We start from the raw sequence: 26,024 nt of genomic DNA, 5'->3' as shown, positions 1-26,024 counted from the left end.
ATTTCCAGGGAGTCTGAGTTCAATCCGCGTACGTCGCACCAGTGTATGGTGGGTTAAGCCGGGGTGGAGATTTTTCCGATATCCCACAGATCAACATAATTGTATGTCAGTGCAGGACTGGCTGGTCCAGTCAGTTGAAACCCCTTCGTGTGCCTCATATGCACGCAGAAGATCAAATACGCACGTCAGTTAAAGATCCTGTAATCCATGTCCGAGTCCGTCAGCGTTCGGCGGGTGGATGACGGGTGCAATAGCCGAGTGGTTAAAGCGTTGGACTGTCAATCTGAGGGTCCCGGGTTCGAATCACGGTGACGGCGCCTGGTGGGTGAAGGGTGGAGGTTTTTTTTTACGATCTCCCAGGTCAATATATGTGCAGACCTGCTAGTGCCTGAACCCCCTTCGTGTGTATATGCAAGCAGAAGATCAAATACGCACGTAAAAGATCCTGTAATCCATGTCAGCGTTCGGTGGGTTATGGAAACAAGAACATACCCAGCATGCACACCCCCGAAAAAAGGGAGTATGGCTGCCTACATGGCGGGGTAAAAACGGTCATACACGTAAAAGCCCACTCGTGTGCATACGAGTGAACGCAGAAGAAGAAGAGGTGGATACGGAAACAAGAACACTGATGACGGACCAGCATGCAATCCCCACTGACCCCCACCCCCTCAAAACAGAGTGTGGCTGCCTGACTGACATGACGCTGGGTAACCACACTGACTGCAGTGGAAACGGTGTTACGTGTTTGTGCGAGTGTATATATGTGTGTGTGCGTGCGCGACTCAGAAACTTGACTGAATGACACAGCCGGGAAACTTGCGAGTGATGAGCGGCGCGGCCCACTGAACTATGCCGGCCGGCCAGGCAGCTAGGTCTGCTCAGTCCGGGCTCTACAGTACCCAGGCAGGGCGTAATGGACTCCGTGGCGGTTTGCAAAACGCCTAGAGCTTGGCACGGTCCCTGACCCTAAGCCGGTAGGCGCTATATATAAGTACTATCCATATCACCACTGAATTTCCAAAGTGAAATCAGCCGTAAAGATGTGCTGCCGCAGCCGGTAAGCTCAGTGACATAAAAAAAAAAAAAAAAAAATCATAGTGTGTGTGTGTGTGTGTGTGTGTGTCGGTTTTTAATTTTTGTAATATGCTCAAAGGTGGCAAAAAAGTCATTTTAGCTGTAAGTAAGATGAATAGATTTGCAAATGTTGCCTAGTTATACTTTTGGAGTTAAAAGACATTTGTCAGTGTTTTCTCAACTTTTATGTGACATTGTTGTGTATTTGGAAATGTTTGCTCTGGGCACGAAGAGATTATTTTGCAGTAATCCTCCATACTCCAATAGGCGTGAAAGGATAATTAAAACTTTAAACTTGAAACTTGTGTGTGTGTGTGTGTTCGCGCGTGCGTGCCACGGACGGAGTGAGCTGTTAGTTGTACGGTATGCCGCCATCATCAGTCGCACGCCGCTTGCGTGCTGCACGGTGAAGTGGGTGCCGTGCGCGCATCAGTACAGTATGCGCGCGAGCGACATTGGGTGCTAGTTCTTAATTAATGAGCTTATCTCCTTCAATGACGAGTAACCATCATCTCTTTTCCACCCCCCATCTCGTGATGTCGGATCAAACTCATCATGCTTGCCATGAACCACAGCCTCAGGGCGAAGGGAGGTAATTATACAGGGTGAGAGATCAGGCTATGTATTGTCTCCCTCATAATGCTTTTTTTTTTTTTTTTTTTTTCCTGTCTGCCTGCCAGTGGCTGTCCGGTTTTCAGGTCATAGTTATAGTTATGATTACTCGTGACGTCAATCGTTGAAAATCGAACACTCTTTTTTTTCTTTTTTCTTTAAAATTTTTTTTTTAAAGTTCGTATGTAGCTGGTTTCTGTCAGATTCTTATTTCTGTTAAACGACCAACATTGACTTGCCGATGACTTAGTCTGTCGTGGTTCATGCATGCTAGGTAATTTCGTGTCTCCATAACCCACCGAACACTGACATGGGTTACAGGATCTTTAATGTACGTATTTGATCTTCTGTGTGTGTATTCACACGAAGGAGGTTCAGGCACTAGCAGGTCTGCACATATGTTGACCTGGGAGATTGGAAAAATCTTCACCCTTTACCTACCAGGCGCCGTTACCGTGATTCGAACCTGGGACCCTCAGATTGAGAGTCCAACGCTTAAACCACTCGGCTATTGCACCCGTGTTAAATCGTTTCTCACTTTGCTGCAGGTGTATTCTGTTGTCCGTATTTTTGTGGGAAAAAAAAAATCAGCCATCAAATGTGTGTGTATGTGTGTGTATAGTTCACCTGGCCAGGCCTTTTTCATGCTAAATCATGTAGACATATTGAACATTTTTTGACATGCTCAGTTTTCTTACGTTTGTTAGAGAGAGAGAGAGAGAGAGAGAGAGAGAGAGAGAGAGAGAGAATCCAAGACAGGGACGGAGATGGAGAAAAAGAGTTTCAGTTTCAGTTTCAGTTTCTCAAGGAGGCGTCACTGCGTTCGGACAAATCCATACACGCTACACCACATCTGTTGAGCAGATGCCTGACCAGCAGCATAACCCAACGCGCTTAGTCAGGCCTTGAGTGCATGCTTACATATTTGTGTACCTATGAAAGTGGATTTCATTTTACGTAATTTCGCCAGAGGACAACACTCTCGTTGCCATGGGTTCTTTTTCAGTGCGCCAAGTGTAAGAATGGAAAATACAAATGTGTTGTTGCACATTATATCAGACAAAATATTTTTTTTTTAAAAACACGAATACTTCAATTGGGTACAAATAAATGTAAAAACAGTCAAAGACAAGAAATAACGCAATTCCTAAAACAAAAACAAAAAAAAACAAAACAAAACAACAACAACAACAAAACAAGGAACCATGTTAAAAAACATAATGAACTCCCGAATCCCTACAGCCACAGGGACCATCCTGCTTTCAATATTACTTTAGGAAAAAAAAAAGTGTATACACACCTTGACCACATCCAGACATGAAGCATACATGCAGAATTTTATGCTCACTGTGGCTTTCTTTGGAGATGAGGTAGGATACAGACAATTCTGGTAAGGGTGTGTGGTGGTGAGTTTCTCCGCTGTCAGGATTAATTGGGTTAAAAAAAAAATTTCTTAGAAATTCATATTCATTCATTTTTTTAAGGAAGCAGCCTTTAATTTAATTTGTGGGTGGTAAGTTTCTTCACTGTCAGGATTTAAAAACAAACAAACAAAAAAAAAAAAAGATTTCTTAGAAATTCATATTTATTCTTTTTTTTTTAAGGAGGTAGTCTTTAATTTAATTTGTGGGTGGTGAGTTTCTCCGCTGTCAGGATTAATTGGGTTAAAAAAAAAACAATTTCTTATCAATTCATATTTATTCTTTTTTTTTTTTTTTTTTAAAGGAGGCAGTCTTTAACTTAATTTGAAAAACAGCAACACGTCAGGACATACTTGAATTTAAACACTGGACGAAAAAGCGGAAGAGAAGAAAGAAGAAGAAGACATAAAAAGACAACACCACCACCAAAGTATAAACAAACAAACAAAAGAGAAACTGAATGACCGATGCATCAGGACTGATTGTATCCAGTGGTACTGTTCTCAGGTTCAAAACAGGGGCATCCTATCCATTAGCGAGGCTGGGAACCACATTATTCTTGAGCGAAACCACACCATGTTCTTATGGGACCATATTAGTCTCATGGGAACTACGCCGCCTTGGTGCCCTGAACCAGGCCAAATATGTCGCAGCCATTGTGGAATGAAGGTACTTTTAAGCCGTGGCAAATCCAGAATACTGTGGCTTTAATTCTATGTTCATTCAGAACACGGGTGCTTTGAATGTATAATTATTTGTCAGTCTCTTCCAACTCCACAGTCAAACTAAATCACTCCACAATCTATCAGACTATGTCACAACATTGTAATCTTAATTAAAACTCAGCCCATTCACTATCAATGTCAGTCCACAACCATAATCATTTATTAACAATCATCAGATGTACATCCAAACAGCAAGTACCATGAGAAAAAAATTATGTTTCTAAACATAAACTCTGTACCTCCGACCAAACTATCTGTACTTCCAACCAAACTACTTCATGTCCAAACCACTCTGTATTTCTGTCTCCCCCCCCCCCCCAAAAAAAAATCCATGCAAGAAATTATTTTCTTTCTCTTACCCAATATACAGTGTAGATTCACTGGAAAATGAATTCACAAAGCTCAACAAAATAACAGATATACACTGCATGTTTGGTCCACTTAATATCAACAGTACATAAGAGTGTGCATGGGATAGCACTGATTTGATACTGATAATACATAAAACTGTACATAAGATTGCATTTGCTTGATAATAACAATATCTAACAACAATATCTAATGCTGTATTTGAGATGGCTCACTGTATAATGTTCAATTTCCTTCTATGTACACATTTTCAGATCAGTGAAATATGGAACACACACACACACACATGCATGCATGAGTGCGTGCACACACACACACACACACACACACACATTCCTGTCATATTCCTCACAGTCAATTAGACAACTCAGAATCTAAGGCACAATAAATTCCTCACAAAAAACAACAACACACACACACAAAATCAAAAAACACAAAACAATCCCCTCCACCCCCCTAAAAAAACCCAAAAAACAAAAACAAAAAACATCAGGAAAAGCTTTTTAAAAGTGAATAGATTGGAAACAGCAACAGAACAATTCATACATGACTATCTATCTATAAATGAAACAGTGCAGAACCTAACGCTGCTACAGATCCATCTATAAATGAAACACAATGCTGAATCTAACACTGCGACAGATTTATCTACAAATGGAACACAGCACTGACTCTAACACTGCAAGAGATCTATCCATTCCCTCTTCCTTGAGGACGTGCCTTCATTGGAATCAAGTACCAAGAAATCGTCAAAACATTTTTGTTTACAGCCCACCAAACTGATAAAGGACCATATTAGAGCTGAAAACACTTTCAGTACAAATCCTGTACAACCTGGTAAGCGCTGTACTTCAAGGATTCAACTCCTCTTCGGCATGGATGGTCAAGGCCTTGCCCTTGGGGTTGAGGAAGCGGGGGTTGATGGAGAGGGAGGTCAGCATGTGGATGGCGAAGAGGAGGATGAGGAGGTGGAGAATCACAACGAAGAGGGCCATCCACACTGCGGCCGAGAACCAGCCCACGCAGTCCTGGGCAGGCAGGAACCCAAAGTGGGGTGTGTGGAATGGCTGTACCTGCACACACACACACACACACACACACTTTATAACAGACTTATTTTCATTTCCTCTAACAGATACATTAACACTTTCTTACACTAATAATCACAAGCACCACACACGCACTTTATAATAAGATTTATTTTCATTTCCTCTAATACATACACTAACGCTTTCTTACACTTATAATCACAAGCACCACATACGCACTTTATAAAAGACTTATTTTCATTTCCTCTAATACACACATTAACACTTTTTTTTTACACCAATAATGACATGCACTCCCTTTCATCAACTATTTCTCTTCTTTCCGTCTAATAACACTTCTAGTGAATAAACTGAAGATCTCACACACACAATCACACACACACACCACATACACAAGCCACACACACACACACACACAAACAAATGTGCCACACACACACACACACACACACACGTGAAACACATGGATGGAAAATTTCTCTCCCCCAAAATCTCCTGCTAGTACCTGAATACCCTTTGTGTGTGTGTGTGTGTGTGTGTGTGTGTGTGTGTGCATTCAGAAGATCAAAAGCACATGTTAAAGACTCCGTAATTCATGTCAGCGTTCTTAAATGGGTTATGAAAACAAAAACATAGGCAGGAAGCGTATTCCCCCTCAAAACAAGAGTTTGACTGCCTACATGATAAAAACAGTCACAGACATAAAACCTCAATCGTACATACCAGTGAACATGGGAGTTGCACAGTCCATGAACACGGAAAAAGAAGACAGCATCTGATCGATAAAATAACCAAGGAACCTGAGTAAATACATACTCTGACCTTTTGATGATATGGATACTTTATATAGCGCCTATCCTCGGTCGGAGACTAAGGTCTAAGCGCTTTACAAACTCAGGGTCATTTGCACAACAGGCTGCCTTCCTCAACAGAGCCGACTGATGGCTGCCATTGGGCACTAATCATTTGTTTCCTGTGTCATTCAATCAGATTTCAGGCATGCACACATGTACACTCAGACAGACATGTAACATTTTTATGTGTATGACCATTTTGTTTATTTACCCCGCAATGTAGGCACCCATACTCTGTTTTCGGGGGTGTGCATGCTGGGTATGTTCTCTTTTCCATAACCCACTGAAAGCTGACATGGATTACAGGATCTTTAACATGCGCATTTGATCTTCTGCATGCGTATACACAAGAAGGGGGTTCAGGCACTAGCAGGTCTGCACATATGTTGACCTGGGAGATCGGCAAAATCTCCACCCTTTACCCACCAGGCGCCATTACCAAGAATCGAACCCGAAACCCTCAGCTACTGCGCCCCTTTCAGTATGGGGGAAACACAGCCATCACTGACCTGGAATCTGTGGAGCTCGATGAAGGCCAGTACCGGTGCCGACATGTTCTTGGGGTACCACTCCATGGAGCTGCAGTGGAAGGAGTAGAGGAGGGGGACAACCGGGTCGTAGCCGTGCGTGACCAGCTTGAAGTCCTTCACTGAGTACCGCTGGGCAGAGCTGCCCACCGTGAGGGAGCTCTCCATGATCACCCAGCGGTCCCCCTGGTGTCTGAAGGGCATCCTGTGACACATGCAGAGATGCCAACCCCTGTCAAGTGTTTTGTAGAAACAATCAGGAGATTTGGTCGGAACACTCGGACATTTGGGGAAACTTCTGTTCCCACAGAAGCTGACATATTTGTGGCACTGTGTCGCTTCCCTGGTCTTTGTTTCGTCTTATTTCTCACAATCAGAATCCATGGCCGACTTCTTTGTTTTAAGCCGCTTGTTCCTTCCTTGCACTCCAAAGCTTAATCCACCGGGCACAGACACCGTTTGACTGAGACGCAACTCGGGCAAACGATTACCGGTAAGCTGATTGGTGCACTTAATGCTGTTTCTTTCAAGTCTGGCCTTAAAACCCACCTCTTCCCAAAACAGCCTCCCTCCCCTGCGTCTTCCTTGTCTTTAGTTTCTCCAGTTTTAGAGTTATGCATGCGTGTGAATAACTGGTGCGAAAGCGCTTTGATTTGTCTATGCACAAGATTCAGCGCTATATAAATACCATTATTATTATTATTATTTCAATACAAACATGCAAACGATTAGCTGAGCCTCATCATGTGTGGCCAAGGTTAGTAGTGACTGCCCTAGCCATCCTGATCAATAGGTGTAGAGTGTCTGGGTACAACAGGAAAGCATGCGACCACGCCATGTAGTCGAAAATGAACTTGCCAGAAGAACTTCGACGTTGGCGTAACGTCGGAAACAAACTGTGATCGAGCGTGACAAAATACGGCGAAATCGTAACAGTTATAATATTTTATTAAGAATAATAATAATATTTTATTTTTATACAGCGCCATAATACAAGCATAAGCAAGCTCTAAGCGCTTTACAATCAAGTACCTAAAGTGAAACAAGAAAGCATATAAAAAGGAGTAGAAACATAAAACAATCATTAATTTTATAAAAACACAATGCATAAATCATTAATATTATAAAAAAACACAATGCATAAAACTAACAAAGTAACATACTGTTACTACTACAACTGTTACACTCCAACACTCACACTAACACACGCGCACAGACACACACATGATTAAACGGCTGAGATGATAGCAATTTTCACAGTTGGCATCTCTGCACAGGGCACTGCCAGACATACAGTCCCATCCTCGTCGCCTAGGCACACACCCTTCCCCACTTTCCTCATGGAAATAATCAAATCAACACGCTGAATGCTGATAATTATCATGCTGATGCGGATGGAATGATTTGAGTGTTCAGAGCATTTCAGGATCACCAGCTCAAACATTTCCCACTGAAGGTTTCAAACATTCTCCTCTTCCAAACCAATGCCCTTTACAGCTAGCCTGTGCACTGCATCACGGCCAAGGAATATATAATGTTCTTCTACACTACTGGGCTAAAAGTGAAGATTTTGTATTTGTTGTATTTGTATTTCTTTTTATCACAACAGATTTCTTTGTGTGAAATTCGGGCTGCTCTCCCCGGGAAGAGTGCGTCGCTACACTACAGCGCCACCCATTTTTTTTGTATTTTTTCCTGCGTGCAGTTTTATTTGTTTTTCCTATCCAAGTGGATTTTTCTACTGAATTTTGCCAGGAACAACCCTTTTGTTGCCGTGGGTTCTTTTACGTGCACTAAGTGCATGCTGCACACGCGACCTCGGTTTATCGTCTCATCCGAATGACTAGCGTCCAGACCACCACTCGAAGTCTAGTGGAGGGGGAAGAAATATCGGCGGCTGAGCCGCGATTCGAACCAGGGCGCTCAGATTCTCTCGCTTCCTAGGCGGACGCGTTACCTCTAGGCCACCACTCCACAGATCCCGACAATTGTACTCAAACATCGCTTCAGTTCTTAACTTTCATTATGATGTGTGTTTTCCTCAAGCAGCGCTTGACTCCCATTCTGTCTTTCCATGAGGAATCACCAAAGATATATGAAGAAACTTAACTCTCTGTGGTTTTAAAGGTTTTGATATTTGTGTAACCATACTCCTACATTGGGCTACAAAAACACACACAGAATAAACAAAACAAAACAAAAACAAAAAAACAACAACAAAAAACAACAACAACAAAACCCAACAAAACACCCACCACCAAAAACAAACAAACAAACAACCCCCCCCCCCACACATATATAATATATATATATATATATATATAATATATATACATATGTGTGTGTGTGTGTGTGTGTGTGTGTGAATATGCTGTCTTATATCTAATTGTAAGTAACTTAGTAAGTTAAAAACAACAACAGCAACAAAAAACAAAAGCAAACACACCACACATACAAACATATGTACACCAGACAACATACTATCAAGAAGCCTACAGGTGTGACTCAAAGTGGTAAGTGTCCAAATCTCCACACACAAAAGTTTGTACAATAGCTCACGTCAAAGAGAAATTGAAGACGTCAGCAGATTTTGGGGGCCTGATGTCGAAAATCTTCAATGTAAGGCTGGAACAGAAAAAGAACAAAAAAATGAGAGAGATGTGGGTGAGAGAGAGAGAGAGAGAGGGGGGGGGGGAGGATGAGACAGAGACAGTGAGAGATGCTATTTATCCATGCAAGCTGGAAAAGACGGAAATCAACAGGAGGGGAGAGAGGGAGTCACAGAGAAGGGGTGGAGAGAGGAAGCGTGAGAGAGAAAGAGGAAGATCAATTCAACTCTTCCTCTTCTTCTTCATACGTGGGCTGCAACTCCCTCTGTATGTAAACGAGTGGGCTTTTACATGTGTGACCCTTTATACCCCACCATGTAGGCAGCCATACTCCCGTTTCCAGGGGTGTGCATGCTGGGTATGTTCTTGTTTCCATAACCCACCGAACACTGACATGGATTACAGGATCTTTAACGTGCGTATTTGATCTTCTGCTTGCGTATACACACGGAAGGGGGTTCAGGCACAAGCAGATCTGCACATATGTTGACCTGGGAGATCGGAAAATCTCATCACCACCCTTTAACCACCAGGCACCGTTAAAGAGATTTGAACCCAGGACTCTCAAATTGAAAGTCCAACACTTCAATCACCTGGCTATTGTGCCCATCAATACAACTCAATATAGCTTTTTGCACAGGACAGGAATCGGACTCCCTGCCGGAGTCTGCACTAGTGGGTCACGCTAAAGTATGTGTAGTGAAAAACAATCGTAACAAAGCCACGCTGAATAACAAAGTACCGTGTAAACTCTGGTTTAATACAGTCATACTACCATTCTCTGTATTGTATTGTATTGTACTGTATTGTATTGTGTTGTATTGTGTTACATTACATTACATTGCAATGCATTACACTGTATTGAATTGCACTGCACTGTATTGTATTGTACTGTACTGTACTTGACCAGATGACTTATAACACATGCATGCACACACACACACACACACACACACACACACACACACAGAGGAGACACCTACCTGAGCGTTTTGTTTGCATAAGGATTCACAGTCATGTCAGAGCTGTTCAGGCTGCTGATGGAGAAGTTGAAGGGGCAGAAGGCCAGAGGGGGCTTCTCAGGATTGAACCTTGGCCGGACACAGGCGCTCACACCGCTCAGGTATGCATACAGCATGCCCTTGAGGTGGCTAACGTTGTAGAATGCACCCTTCTTGCCCAAGGTGGGAGCTTCCTGCAGGCGCCTGTTGAGGTGGCTCTCGCGCTTCTCGTCTTGCTGTGAAAGGAATAACACCACATGTCGAGTGTTAAACTCATCAGCCTGACTGACAATAGCAAAAGGATTTTGGTTGTTTAGGGGAGTTGTCAGACCAGCCCTGAGAAGGTTTGAACAGATGACCGTCTGTATAGACTGACGATAACAAAAGGGATTTGGTTGTTTAGGGAGTTGTCAGACCAGCCCTGAGAAGGTTTGAACAGATGACCGTCTGTACAGACTGACAATAGTAAAAGGATTTTGGTTGTTTAGGGGGTTGTCAGACCAGCCCTGAGAAGGTTTGAACATATGACCATCAGTATGGACTGACGATAACAAATGGGTTTTGGTTGTTTAGGGACTTGTCAGACCAGCCCTGAGAAGGTTTGAACAGATGACTGCCTGTACAGACTGACAATAGCAAAAGGATTTTTGTTGTTTAGGGAGTTGTCAGACCAGCCCTGAGAAGGTTTGAACAGATGACCGTCTGTATAGACTGACGATAACAAAAGGGATTTGGTTGTTTAGGGAGTTGTCAGACCAGCCCTGAGAAGGTTTGAACAGATGACTGTCTGTATAGACTGACGATAACAAAAGGGTTTTGGTTGTTTAGCGAGTTGTCAGACTAGCCCTGAGAAGGTTTGAACAGATGACTGTATGTATCTGTATAGACAATTGGTCAGATTAAACCCTCAGGACAAGAAATGAATGGTGATATGTAATATAGACAATCTTGGGTTTTTCACTTAAAAAAGGGTGTCTTTTTCTCTGACTCTTCGTCTTAATGTCCATCTAGCAAACATTCCTGCATTTAACAAACTAATAGCTTTTTGATTTTGTTTTCAGTTCTTATACACACACACACACACACACACACACACACACAGAAAGGATGCAAAGAAAGGGTAAATTACCTGTCTAGAATGTGACATTTCCGCTGTGTACAAAGCAGTGTACTTCACATTCTGCTGTTCCAAATGCTTTGCTATCTTGCCAACCAGCTCATCTGCACAGATGAAAAACACTTTATCTGCTCTTCCAAAAGATATTAGCATTAACCACAATACCTGAATAAAACAACAGTGTGCGAGTGTGTGTTATGTGTGACAAGGAGAGAAATTGGGGAACACAATTTTCTGGTTTTAAAAACGGACAGTAAAGATATACTGTCATTATTTGTTAGCATGCATGTGTCAACGAAGTACAAACACCACTATTCACGGTCTAGACTTACCATTAGCAGCAAAGATGGCCTCTTCATTCAGCGCATTGGCCACTGGCTGCAGATGAACTATCACAAGGGAGAAGCCTTCACCTTGGAGGTCAAGGTCACTGAGGTCAGAGGTGGAGGGCAGGTCAAGGACAGTGCCGGGGAAGTCCTGTTGTAGAGTGTCCAGGGCAAGGTGGGAGTTCTCCACGTGGGGAAGCTCCAGGGAGAAGTGCTCGTCCAGGTGTCCCTGTGTATGATCATGATACATTTCAGTTCAGTTTCAGTTTCTCAAGGAAGCGTCACTGCATTCGGACAAATCCATATACACTACACCACATCTCCTAGACAGATGCCTGACCAGCGGCATTACCCAACGTGCTTCCTCAGGCCTTGAGTGCATGCTTATATACATTTGTGTGCCTATCAGAGTGGATTTCTTCTACAGAATTTTGCCAGAGGACAAACACTTTCGCTGCCATGGGTTCTTTTTCAGTGCGCCAAGTGAGTGCTGCACAAGGGGCTTCCGTTTATTGTCTCTTCCGAATGACAAGATTTTCCAGTCAAACTTGGGAGAAAGGGCAAAAGCGGGATTCAAACCCACACCCTCAAGGACTCTCTATATTGGCAGCTGAGCGTTTTAACCATTCTGCCACCTTCCACCTAAAAATGAGGAAGTCAAGTTGTAGGACAGTGGAAGCTGAGAGTGTAACACATCTATGTAAGTACGATAATCCACATTACCAATCTGGACCACCATTTCAGTTCAATCACAATTACTCCTGAGAACATGACATTTGATATAAAGTTTCCTTGCTAGAAATCATTTCTGTATCAGGTTTTGCTGTTAATGCAAAATGGCGGTAGCATTTAAGCTTCGGGAAAAATCATTACCTCTGGAACATATTCATAGCTTAGAAACAAATTGAGTTGCATAAGGCTGGTCCTTCTATATTGAATCGTTTGTTGTTTGGTTAGGGCGTATTGTTTGCTAATCGTATCACTTTGTCAAAAAAATTCGGAACTTGCTCCTGGTAGAGAGCGTGTGCACGAACTAAATCACCACTATACTCTTCCCTATTTTCCCCATAAAGATTAGCATAACATTTCACAACCAAAGTTCTTTAAAGTTTGTAAGATCACTATAACCAACTCAGTAAGGCGCCCTACTCACTTACCACCTCGTGATGTGCAGGTGTTACTCACAGACGAATCTTTAGCTTCGTCCGTAATGAATTTTTTCTTTGTCACTCCACCGCGTCTGATGAGTCGCTCTGTGAGATTTGATGAGATGGGGGTGAACGCTGAACGGCGTGCTCTCCATCCATCGTATGAAGTGGCAGAAGAAGTCCTTAACATATCAACAAAACTGAAACTATGGTTGGCCACACTCACCTTGATGTTTCTAAAGGCTCCCCCATCACTGTCAGGGTTGTAGACATCTGCATACTTGGCAATATCATTGATGTGTAACTGCAAGAGTAAGAAATAAGTAAACAACCTTCTGCAGGATGGAGGATGTTTAAACAGAGAATCAACCTAAGAATTACACACAAATTTAATATAAATGCATATATATGGCAAGCAGTAGAACGTTTTAGAGTATTCTATACGAAGAAAATGTTTATATCCATTACCTCTTAGAACAAATTCATGCTTTATTCATGAAACTAATAATGAGTTGCAATTATCTGGTGTGTACTTTCGTAGTATTGTATTGTATTGTATTGTATTGTATTGTATTGTATTGTATTGCATTGTATTGTATTGTAATTGTATTCACTTTTTGTCACAACAGATTTCTCTGTGTGAAATTCGTGTGGCTCTCCCTGGAGAGAGGAGGTTGCCACAGTACACTGAAACACCCCCTCCCCCACCTCTCCCCCCTATTTTTTCCCCACTACAATGTTATTTCATAACATTTTCACAACCAAAGTTTCTCTCCCAACAATAAGTGGTTCAATGTCTTACTTAACTCACTCAGTACGGCCAGTCCTCTCTTCTCCTCTACACAGACCCCTCGGATGTCCAGTGGGTGTCTCAATGACCCAACCTTTAGCTTCTGTCGTAAGAATTGTGGTATTCTTTGTCAACATTCACCTCTTCAGTATAAGAGCCTTCCTCTTGCAATATTTTGATGATAGTAATTGGGGTGAAACGCTGTTAACGTCGTCTCTTTCGCCGTTCGTATGGAGAGAGTGAAGACTAAGAGAGAAAGCCCACCATAATAAAGCAAGATGAGTGTTCCGTTTCATGCTTACCTTGTCCTGGAGGAAAGCAACAACAACTGGTGCAGCTTTGTCCTGTAGAGGTGTCAGGTAGCTGGAATGGAAAGCCACTTGAGAAACACTACCAGCTGCAGGGGGCTCTGGTAAATCACTCAGTGGTCTGTGTAACACAGCGATAATAATAATAAGAAGAATAAGAAAGATGATAATGATAATAATAATAATAATAGATAGTACTTATATGGCGCAAACTCCCCATGTGATGGGCTCAAAGTGCCACACATGAAACAACACATATACAACAGTGCATAATAACATACCTCTTCTCATGAAAAAACAACACATGTATGTGTATCAAAACACCATGACAGTACTTCAAATTGCAGGCATGAACAATAACACACACACACACACACACACACTTATTCACATGACAAAAGTACCATACACACATACACGCATGCACACACATGCTCGCACACACACACTTGCCCGTGCACACACAAACATCCATCCACAGACAACCTGCAGGGATAATAACAACTGTAAATTGTTGTAGCTTTGGGTGGTGGATAACAAGTCATAATAACAATAATAATGGGTATTTATAAGTTTCTATTTTGCCAATCTGCACGCCCAGATTCAAACACTCGACTGTTGGCCGCTGTTCTTTCTCTGTCTCTGGACTTTGTAATTGGAATGAACTTCCTCTTTCACTTTGACAGGTCTCCACACTCAGCTCTTTTCAGTCTGGCCTTAAAACCCACCTCTTCCCAAAATAGCCTCCCTTCCCTGCCTCTTCCTTGTCTTCAGTGTTTTTCCAGTTTTAGAGTTATGCATGCATTTGAATGACTGGTGCGGAAGCGCTTTGATTTGTCTCTGCACAAGATTCAGCGCTATATAAATATAATACTAAAAATAATGACCTGAGTGACTGATCTCTCAGCCCCACCTACCTCATCATCAAAAAGGGAATGGCTGGAACTGGAAAGAGTCCCATGCATTCCTACCACTCTACCAAGCTTGGTTCCAATACTACTTCCACTTGCAGAGAATTTATTTCCAGCATTATTTACCACACACACACACACACACACACACTGACACACACACACACAGACAACTGAGACTGGGTGGTTACTTACATAGATTCTGTTTACACATTTGAGTAAAATATATGCTTGGCTCACAGTACATAAAACAGGAATTTAAAAAAAGAAAAAAGAAAAGAAAAGAAATGAAAAAAGAAAAGAAAAAGACTGGGATACACAGAAGCTGGTTTCACTTCAGGTTTCTTTTTATGTCATATGTTTTTGTTCTGTTTTTATTTTCGTGGAGTTGGGTGCAGGGTTGGGGATAGTTACTGTGGAGACCAACCAAACAGAAACTGCCCAACTTTTTTGTTAATATAAAGTTATTGTCAACTATATGTCAAAACATTATACAAAAGCATCCGTTTCAGTAACCTTTCATACTACACACCAATCACTGGATCGAGACCAACCATTATCTTTTAATGTTTTATCTTTCTTGAATTTATTTATCAAGTAAAGAAAACAGAATCACTGATATCTGCAACATTAAAACTGGAAACAAATTAATAAGTTTTATTTAACATAAATGTATGTGTGTAAATATGTGTTACTGTGTAATGATGCTATGTATAGTCGGTCTGTATATATATATATATATATTTAAACATTTCTGATTCTTCAAATTTTACATTTTTACAAAGCAAAACAGAAAAGAAAATTACATCTATAAACAAAAAAATGAGAAAAGAAATATCCACACATACATAACACACACATACATATATAATGATATATAAAAATTATATATATACACATATGATATATACACCCACATACATACACACATATATACATATACATACATACATACACATTTGCATACACACACACATGGTTTGTGTAGGTTATGTATATTCTTCCATGATGCAATTGTAGGTTTGATAACCACACTATTTTCTTGGATGTGGGGGGCATGGCCATATGGGGGCGGAGGTCAACTTCAACCTGTCAGAGCGTGCAGACTGATCCATAGGGCCTATACACTGAACTACATCTTGCTGCTGTTTAAAAAAAAGAAAGAAAGAAAGAAAAAAAGCAGTTTCTTGAACTACGTACAAACCAAACGCTGATCGGGCCTTGAGGCGCTAGCTATACAAGCGTTGTATAAAACATCAGCCTAACAATGGATGGGAGAAATTCAGAAAGTGGAGAGATATCACTGACGACCCTGACATTTTGCGGTCAACTTCTGCAAAAAGAGATCTAGGTGACTGAATGATTTCAAGTGAATGCTAACGTTAAGTCGTTAAAGACTATGATTTTCCACCTATCAGTATCATGCAGGAACATGAACCCAACAACAGGTTTAGCGGGGGCTGAGAACAAGTATTTATAGATTTAGATCTAATCATGTACTCTTCTCAAATGGGGATAACTTTTAGGCAATCATATACGGCACATACTTATGAGAAGACCACATCAGCACCGGCACATAATCGGCTAGCGTAAGTGAGAGAATAAAGCAACCAACGATGCAGATAATTGACAGGAACACTGTAGTAGCCATCTTAACTTTTAAATTTTTTTTTATATAACACTTGTCATGTGCTTCGTTTTGTCCAATCATTTATTTTTTTAAGGACGTGCTGTGGGGGATGCGGCTATAAACAGTCGATCGATGCAAAATGTCAAATCTTAGCATATTAGTCTTCTTGTGAACTTTCTGAAAAAAATCAAAATTTGATATATATACTGATAAAATGCATATAAATATATTCAATTGTATTAGTGTTAGTGTGTGTGTGTGTGTGTGTGTGTGTGTGTGTAAATGCGCGCGCGCGCAGTGTATGCAAGTTTGTGTTTATAGATGATAACTGTACATATATCGTCAGTGCTGCAATGCCGCGTCATATAATTTATCAAGCTTTTCACAAAGGGAGATCACAGTGTACGCGTAGACAAGAGAAATAATGTATCATTTTCTAATGTCACTGATTGGGGTATTGATCAAATATACAACGTGAAATACCTTTGATAAGGAAAGTGATGATTTAACTGATACTGATACTGATGAGATCTTCTTTCTTCTTCCGGATGATGCCCAGGGTCAACCAGTTGACCATCATCGGCATTTGGTGGTGGTGGGTTCCTGTTGAAAAAAAAAAAAAAAAATCAAGTGGCAGTGAATCAGCAGAGTGCCACGGCATCAACTGTCTCCTGGGGCAGGGCACTGATTCCAATCACGGATTGTTCTTGGAAAGAACTAAGGAATACGGCCTGACTCAGTGATGTCCGCTCTACAGGGGATTCTGTCAAATGTTTTGGTGTGAGCTCTTCTGGCCTGTTGTTGTTGTTGCTAGTGGAGGTGTGGGCACTTGACTTTGGTCATGCCCCTGCTGATGATCAATCTGACTCTCCTACGCCGTTCCAGGGTTTCCCACCCCAGTGTCTGCAGCAGTTCGGTGACACTGACTGTCATTTGGTGTTTATTGAGGGCAAATTGTGCTGCTGTCCGTTGGACCGCTTCTGTTTTGTCTATCTACAAAAGTTAAACGAAAGAAAGCATATGCGGGCCAGATTAATCAGAGCTATCTGCAAAAGTTCACGACGGTTGTGCATGTTGTGTGTGCTTTGAAACCTTCTTACTGTGTGTATAGTCAACATTCGTTGTCCGCCCTATTTCCTGTTCACGTGCGGTTCAGTCTTCTCACAACTTCTCACGAGATTTGACCTTTCCTCCATTATCGCCATCATGGGTAAGCATGTGGAGCATGTGCTTGTGAATTTGTATAAAATTTCTGTTGTTGTTTTTACCTTTCGACGTCATTGCTGTCGTTTTTATTTACACGCAAGTCATGTGTGTATTATTTGAATCAGTCATTATCTGCAACAGAACGTTTCCAGTTGTTAATGAGTTGTTTTTGCAGGTAAAGCGCCGATTTCAGTGTCGCCTGCCGTAGTCACGGTAGTGTTCATGGAGGCAGATCTGTTGGGCCGACTTAACCAGTTTATCGATGTTATTTCAATGTAAAGTCACATACTGATTATACCAAAACGGCAAAAGACTATGTCGGTGATAAGGTAGATCAGGATCTTTAGTTATTGACTTTTGTTTTATCGGTTGGCCTGAACAAGTTGATCACCGGAGCCAGTGAGTGAGTGACGCGGTCATTGTCGCAATGGACTCCCAGCCATGAGGTTCGGGGAGGAAAACTCACATTTTTTGTTTGATTTGTTTTTGTTTAATCGGAAACTAGTTCTGAGGACAAGTAAAACATTATTGACAACCAAAACTAGTCATCAGAAATTGAATTTTAATCACCACCGGCCCGGCCTATTTCCACATCTAACAGAAGTGCCATAGGTGAAAACATCCACATGTCTGATACCATACACTGATACAGGAAAATTATTAAGAAATGAAAGTTGCATTGATTAATGAAGTTTTACACATAATCAACTTTTTATCAAGTCACATACATTTTACTCAAAGTAGATCTGTAGAATTTCAATTTATTTGATTCGTTGCTGAAAACATCTGCATTTTTGTCCACCATTTGCTATGCCAGCATGTGGGTTTCTACTTTCTTGTGGGATGTTCGACTTCAAGTGTTTTTAGTTGTCATTCCCCCGTCCTGTTACTCCTTCTGCCCATATTCCTTCACCCCGATTGTCCTCCATGCCTGGTTACTCGCCCTCAGACAGATTCAGTTTTCCAAGTACAGCTGTACACTCACTTTTTCTTGTCAGAACTGTCCAGTTATGTGTGTCCAAACTTAATGTTATTAACGTATTGTGGATCACTGCTTGCTTGAAAAACTTGAATGTTTTCTCTTCTGACCAAACTGGCCGCCTTGAGAATGGTGGCAAGCACTTTCTCAGTTGTTGCAGCGCACACCATGAGATGCGTGTGTGCTCTCTCTCCTTTGATTGTGGGTAGGCTGTTTCGGACTTTCGCGCTTTAAGCAAGCTTTTATGACCCCATCTGAACTTTTATTTGCACACCTGCAAACCACCCTTTGCATCAAGTTGAAGAGGCTGTTATCCCACCTATCCCCCTGTTACAGATAAGAAGATTGCGCTCAAGTGCTCATGCGCGCGCGTGCGCACACACACACACACACACACACACAAGTTTCACAGCCATCATGGATCTTGCGCGTGTGGATGCATCTTTTACTCTAAATTGTGAGCGATGCCATGCCAAAGGAGATCGACACAGACAGAAGCAGCAAACGTGCTGTTCTCTGTTTCTTCAGTTGATAGCCTCTGTTGATAAAACCAATCTGTACAGTGAAGTGCCATCAGATGCTCATTAAAAAAACAAAACAAAACATGAATTTTTTTTTTTTTTTAAGTTGAAGAAAAAAGTCTTCTGTTTGGCACAGTCTGCCTCTCTCAGTTGCCTTTGTTGCTCACAATTTTGGAGAGCCAGTGAACTTAAGATCACAGATCTTGTGACACACCTCTATATCTTTCTGATCTTATCAGTGTTTACACTCCTGCAAGAAATCTCCACTCTTCCTCAGACTGTTACCTTTTGAAACTTCCTTATGTCAATAAAAGAACCTATGGTGAATGTTCTTTCATTTTTGCTGTTCCTCACATCTGGAACAACCTTCCTCATCATATCTGTGCATTTGATTCTATTTGTGCTTTTCACTCATCACTAAAAACTCATTTTTAAAAACCTACGAAGAGTGGGAAAGGGGGAGGATGGGGGTTTGGGAGAGGGGTGGGTGGCATGGGGGGTGGGGGGGGTGAGGAAGAGTTGCCGTGCAACTTGTAATATTTTTCTTTCATGTAAAGCGCCCTGAGATCTAAGAAAGGGCGCTGTATCAATTTACATTATTATTATTAAGTCATGTAAGCATGGAACTCTCCAACAGTCTTATTTTAGTATTTAGCACAGCATTTGAGAAGGGGGAGTATAGGCTGAAGTATCGGTACAAGGGAGTATGAAGCTATCCCCATCATTATGACAGGAAAAGGTAGAATTAGAATGCTATATTTAGTTTGTCAAAAACTTGTGTGTGTGTGGGTGTCAAAAACTTGCATGTGGTGGGAATCATAAGGTCTTTTTAATCAGTTGGTGCACTGTACTCGGATTTTGTTGAGAAATGGGCCATTTTCAGTTTTATGTATTAATGAAAATTTTTGATACACTATCATACAGTATGAATATTTAGATGAGTAATAGTTTGTAGCATTTTATTATGTAGACATGAATTGAGATGATAATCCAAAAGACAGCTGTCTTTTTTTATTTGTATGTTGATAAAAAAAAAGACAACCATTGATTATAAGAAATCTTCCTGTGATTTTTAAAGAAAGTGGAATGCAGTAGTACAATCACTATTGTAAGTATTTAGGACCAGGATATCCACACTGGGCAGTTAACATGGAATGATGTCATTCACTGAGGTCAGTGGGTTCCTTATCAGTAATATGATGGGGAATGTTTATACAGCCAGTTTGAAGGGAAATTCTTGCAGCATTATGTGCACTGGCATGTCTTCTTTCTGATCTTAACTGGTCAGAGTAAAAAGTCGTCTCTGCTCCAGTACATACAATATTATACAAACTTCGTGGAGTAAAATTTTGTTGTGTTGTTGCAGGTAAGCCTATGGGATTACGGACAGCGCGTAAGCTGAAGGATCGCCGCAGAGACCAGAAGTGGCATGACAAAGACTACAAAAAAGCTCACTTGGGCACACGCTGGAAGGCCAATCCTTTCCAGGGATCTTCACATGCTAAGGGCATTGTGCTGGAAAAAGTGTAAGTTCATGGTTCAATTTTCAGCTAAGTTTGCTGTGAGAAATCTGTCAACCTAATATTTGATGGAGGTTGATATAAAAGGAAATCAGGTCTGTCTTGTTGACATGTAAGCTTATCTTTGAAGAAATAAACCAATGTCCTGTAGGTTCTGCTTCAGTAATTTGTTCAGATATCATTTCCATGTCCCTTTATCCACGGCTTTGTGGGTGTTTTTTGTTGTTGTTTTTTTTTTTTTTTTTTAAAGTAGCACTAACAGTAGTAGACATATTCTCATTGTTTCTTTTCATAAACTGAATCATTATTAGTAACATCAATATCTCATATTAACAGCTCCACAGAGGAGAAAGTTTTATTTCATTCATGAATAGAACAAAAACAAAAGAAATTACAGCTGGTGCAGATGTAAAGTTTACAAATTTGAGTCAGCTAGTACAGTAACTGCCTACAACCTCATTTATAAAATACAGGTGCTTTATCATTTTGGAAATTTGATGTATTTTCTATTGTCTTTCTCATGTGCTTTTTGTCCATTGTAGTAATGCGAGTGATTATCTTTCAGTGGTGTTGAAGCCAAGCAGCCCAACTCTGCCATCCGTAAGTGTGTGAGAGTGCAGCTCATCAAGAACGGAAAAAAGATCACCGCCTTCGTCCCCAATGACGGTTGCTTGAACTATGTTGAGGTGAGTTTTGCACAGTTTTTTGATACTCTTTTTTTTTTTCTTTTTTTTTTTTTTTTAATGGTGGTTGCCTAATTAATCAGAAATTAACTACAGATGTGGATTTTAAACCCTGTTTGTATTTAAACAGGTTAGTCAGGCAAATACATATTGTCAGATCAATATATCAGTTTAAACAAATGACAGTACCTTTTTGTTTCTTTGAGGGCGAAAAATTCATGCTTGAAACTCCCAAGAAATTATGACAGGAAATCATCTTTACATTAATGTTGATAAAATGACATTTCAGTTTTTTAGTTCTAATGTCAGGCAAATGACAGTACTTCTTTGTTTCTTTGTAGCTGGAAATTTTTGCATGTACTGTGTCCACTTCCATTTGCAACTTTGATTTCTGAAGAATTCTGCTTGAAGAGGGCCACTACTCTGCTTGGAAACAAGTTGAAACTCGACTGTTTATTTGCATGGAACAATGAGCTTCATCAGAGCAATGATGTGATAATTGTCATCAAGTCGGTCAGGGTGAAAGTGACTTGCACCTGATTGTTGTGTCCAACACTTTTGTCCTTTTTTTTTTTTCCAAAATCTTTTTAAAAATATTTTTTCTGATGTTAAGCATAACTTATTCTACTCCAGGTACAGTTTAACTCATACCATGATTACTTCCCCTGTAGACCAGGTATGAGTATCCTGTACCAACACTTTTGTTTATTCTTACTTGGTACTGTTGGTGTTCTGAACTGATCTGTTTACAGATTCCAGAAGCATGAAAATGAAGCTTTGTTTGACCAATGAAAACAATTCTCCATCAGTTTTAGTGAACCACCATTTTTTTTTTTTTTACTGCGGTGGTCTCATGTAGTGCAGGTCCAGGGGAGGTGAAACAGGCAAGTTGCTTTGGGGTAGAATGAGTTAAAAAGTTAATGATACAAAGAAAACAATGAATGCTGTGTCAACATGATATCACATGTCGTGTTTGTATTTGTGTGTTTCCCAGGAAAACGACGAGGTTCTGGTTGCTGGATTTGGTCGTAAGGGTCACGCTGTGGGTGATATCCCCGGTGTCCGATTCAAGATCGTCAAGGTGGCCAACGTGTCCCTGTGGGCTCTCTTCAAGGGAAAGAAAGAACGCCCACGATCATAAACTGTCAAAAAATGTTTCAGTGCTGTCAATAAAATTTTGCCAGGCGTAAATATTGTGTTATTTGAGTGTACAGTGTGACTGATGAAGTGATATTCCACAGCTTGAACATTACCTACAGACACTGTTGGCAAATGAGTGTCTTGACCATTCTGCCTCCTTTCTCCTTCATTCCTTCCACTTTCCTCAATACCCAGTAGTGCATTTACATTTTGTGTATCTGAACAATTATTGTGTGTGTGGTTTGTTTTTTTGGGGGGTGTTTTTTTTTGGTTTTTTTGGTTTTTTTTACTCGTGTAAACAAAGTGAGTCTATGTTTTAACCCGGTGTTCGGTTGTCTGTGTGTCCGTGGTAAACTTTAACATTGCCATTTTCTCTGCAAATATTTTGTCAGTTGACACCAAATTTGGCATAAAAATAGGGAAAATTCAGTTCTTTCCAGTCATCTTGTTTAAAACAATATTGCACCTCTGGGATGGGCACAAAAAAATTTAAAAAAAGAAGCCTAATTATATGCAAACTGCATTTACTGTTATATTTTTTGTATTCTCATAACTTGGCACTTTGACCTTTATTCTGACACAACAAGAGGAATCATTATCATTTTTTTGTTCAAACAGGAACTTCTTTTGCTAAGCATGGAATTTTTTTTATTTTGCAAACGTTTTGGTGCAGATAGTAAAAAAGGGAAATTACTCTGTAATTAATACTAGGAGACTTAATTTATCACAAGTGAGTCTTGAAGGCCTTGCCTCTTGTTATTAATTTTTTTTATGTTTGCCTTAAGTATTTAAGCTGATGATACTCATCTGATGTGTTTGTGTATATTTGTACCCAAACACTTCTAGCTGTGTATATTTGTACCCAAACACTTCTAGCTGTGGTTGTGCACCTGTGTGTGTGTGAGTCTGGATGAAAAGCTGATCTGAACATAAAACAAGGCCTGCACATGCTTGTACTCGAAAGAATGCTTCACGGTCAACCAATACCATACACCATTCAGATTATTTGAACCAACTAAACAATTTTGTCAACTTGTACACTAGACAAACTGCATTCACTAAACCTCCCAGAAAATGACTATGCTTTTGTTTCACCTTTCCAAAGCTTGAGAGGTTTAGATACTTCTTGTGATCGTTTTTCTGCAACAGAGCAGCTGTTGTGTCGAGATCGAGACCTCATCTGACAAGTGACACAAAATACATGACTGCAAAGCAGTATAGAATATTAGATGTCTTGCATTCGGCCTGTGTAATTCCACATTCAGGGGAAAAACACTCATAAAAACTCCCAACTAATATCACATGCAGACCAAAAAAAAGCAGAATTGGCCAAAAATTCCAACCAGAAACTTGACAGCAGATTCCACTGAGACAGCTTCACAACCAGGGACATTGATACTTTGAAACACAGGGCCGAAGGACTCTGAATTTACGAAATACAACAACATATAAAAGAACCATCACAATTGTTGCTACTATACGCTGCTGCCGCAGTGCATCATTTATGCATGTTGTTGCAACAACACAACATGCAGTAACGATTGGAAGCAACCTCTGTAACAACACATTTTTTTAAGTTTAAACGTGCTTCCATCCAAATGTATGTCCTTGGAAAAGGCACTTTATTCCCATTTTCCTCACTGCACCCTTGAATAGGATGGTACCTGACTTTGGTCGGGAAAAGTTAAAGCGATCAGGGGAATGGGCCCCAGATTCGCTGCCGAAACCCAGATGCAAATTAGCAAAACGGATATAACAGCTAGCACGCACATACACACACACACACACACACACACACACACACACACACCACTCATTGACTCACACCACACAGAAACAAAATCATTCACAGACGCACGTACACACACCACACACGCACACACATCATACACAGACACGCGCACACACACACGACACTCACCGCTCTCTCTCTGTCGCACACACACCGGCTCACACACACAAATATAAATGCACACACATTACACACTCAGAGACGCGCGCAGGCCGCGACACATACACGCATGCACACGTCTGTGTCTGCCAGTGTGTTTGTGTTGGATGTAGCTCTGTCCTGTAATTCTCTGTTGTTTGTTTGCTGACTGGTATACCTTCGACTTTCTTAGTCGGCGTGGATTTAAGCAGTAAATAACGTCACCGAGGCTTATTGAGTTGAAAACACTAGCATTAACAGACAACCACCCGCTCCTCGACCACCCAAAACCCCACCCCACCTCCATATACCTGTTGATTTTCTTCCAGAACTCTCACGGTCGCCATGGACACAAGATAACAGAGGGTGAGGATACCATTGACACACAACTGGTCCGTGATTAAGGTCGTCACTCTGTCTGACTTATAATCATACAGGCCTTGTGTGGAGATTCGTGACAAGCAATTGTTACTGAGCTAGTGATTTTTGTAGCTGACTGTATGCGCTATGCAACCTGTGTTATTGTTGCATGTGCTCTGTGATTATCGAACGAGGGGGAAGAGGGAGAGATTGGAGATTTTGGGGGTGGGGGCAAAATCAACAGAACAACAACAACCAATAACAACTTGACAAACAAACAAACAAACAAAAAAACAGCAACAAAGAAACTATATTGTAAATTGAATAAAAGAAAAAAGAAAAAAAAAGCCCATGTGATGATAAAAGTTACGGATTACGTGGATCTAATGCATCATATTTCACATTACGGAATACAGTTACATTTGATTTATATCAAATAGATGATGGTGATGAAAAAGAAGAATGAGAAAATCAGCAGCAATACAGTTCGTACCTATACTTTCGTCATTCTCTATTTTATCACATAGGTGCGTGTGCCCACTTGCACGCACACACACACACACACACATTGACACACACACATACGCACACAGACAGACACACACACACATTGACTCGGGGTGTGTGTGTGTGTGTATCAGTTAAATTATATATATATATACACACACACACACACACACACACACACACACACACACTTACGTTCTTTGTTTATACACCATATCACTGGCACATGCAATTATCTGCTCTTTGGATTGTATTGTGAGTGTATATTTATGTGTGTGTTTTGGAAAGTGTGCGCGAGACGCGACTCGACTGTGTTTCGACGTTTCTCTTCACCTTGTGTATCAAGCGCATGCTCGTATTTGTGTTCATCTCACCATTTTGACAACTGTGCCAGCGTTCATCATCAAACCCACCAAACCCCCTACCGTACCACAAGGTTTGTGTCAAGTCAGACCTGTTGACAGCTGCCCCAACATTAATTAAGAAGTCCTGATCTCTATCTTTTTGAAATGGAACGAAGCTATGAGAGTATGAAGGTCAAGACGACAGTAATGACAGACATTACATCCAACTGATATCCAGCCTCTTGACTGACTGCGTGTCAATTTCAGTTTGCTGACATGCGCCTGGCTTCCATTTCCCCAAGCCAATCAGCAGCCTCGTAATGTAAAGTCCGTCAAGCAGTGTGTGATGTGATCCAATTG

General features: G+C 41.0%; 2 protein-coding genes across 2 annotated transcripts; one reads left to right on the top strand and one right to left on the bottom strand.

The window, feature by feature from the left end:
* Positions 1-5,055: 5,055 nt before the first annotated feature.
* Positions 5,056-17,407, bottom strand: LOC143285292 (V-type proton ATPase subunit S1-like). The gene is made up of 9 exons (XM_076592554.1): positions 17,304-17,407; positions 13,928-14,054; positions 13,062-13,139; positions 11,694-11,916; positions 11,374-11,465; positions 10,227-10,480; positions 9,194-9,259; positions 6,617-6,839; positions 5,056-5,277 (listed from the first exon to the last, which is right to left on the bottom strand). Exons 1-9 carry the CDS (start codon positions 17,405-17,407, stop codon positions 5,056-5,058), a joined length of 1,389 nt encoding a protein of 462 aa, XP_076448669.1.
* A 128-nt stretch (positions 17,408-17,535) lies between these two features.
* Positions 17,536-22,574, top strand: LOC143285188 (small ribosomal subunit protein uS12). The gene is made up of 4 exons (XM_076592424.1): positions 17,536-17,684; positions 20,547-20,706; positions 21,266-21,386; positions 22,378-22,574. The coding sequence occupies exons 1-4, from the start codon at positions 17,681-17,683 to the stop codon at positions 22,522-22,524; spliced, it is 432 nt and encodes a 143-aa protein (XP_076448539.1). The 5' UTR covers positions 17,536-17,680; the 3' UTR covers positions 22,525-22,574.
* The last annotated feature ends 3,450 nt before the right edge of the window (positions 22,575-26,024 follow it).

Source organism: Babylonia areolata, chromosome 8, assembly GCF_041734735.1.
Source record: "Babylonia areolata isolate BAREFJ2019XMU chromosome 8, ASM4173473v1, whole genome shotgun sequence".
NCBI lineage: Eukaryota > Metazoa > Mollusca > Gastropoda > Neogastropoda > Buccinidae > Babylonia > Babylonia areolata.
Note: the sequence above shows the minus strand (reverse complement) of the source record. Positions and strands in the feature narration are given on the sequence as shown.

Coding starts and splice junctions, on each gene's coding strand:
- LOC143285292 (XM_076592554.1), bottom strand. CDS start 17,407: ATGACAGTCAGTGTCACCGAACTGCTGCAGACACTGGGGTGGGAAACC. Junction 10,481..11,373: donor AAATGTCACATTCTAGACAG/GTAATTTACCCT, acceptor TTCCTTTCACAG/CAAGACGAGAAGCGCGAGAG. Junction 9,260..10,226: donor TATGCAAACAAAACGCTCAG/GTAGGTGTCTCC, acceptor TTTCTGTTCCAG/CCTTACATTGAAGATTTTCG.
- LOC143285188 (XM_076592424.1), top strand. Junction 20,707..21,265: donor GGCATTGTGCTGGAAAAAGT/GTAAGTTCATGG, acceptor ATTATCTTTCAG/TGGTGTTGAAGCCAAGCAGC. Junction 21,387..22,377: donor GTTGCTTGAACTATGTTGAG/GTGAGTTTTGCA, acceptor TGTGTTTCCCAG/GAAAACGACGAGGTTCTGGT.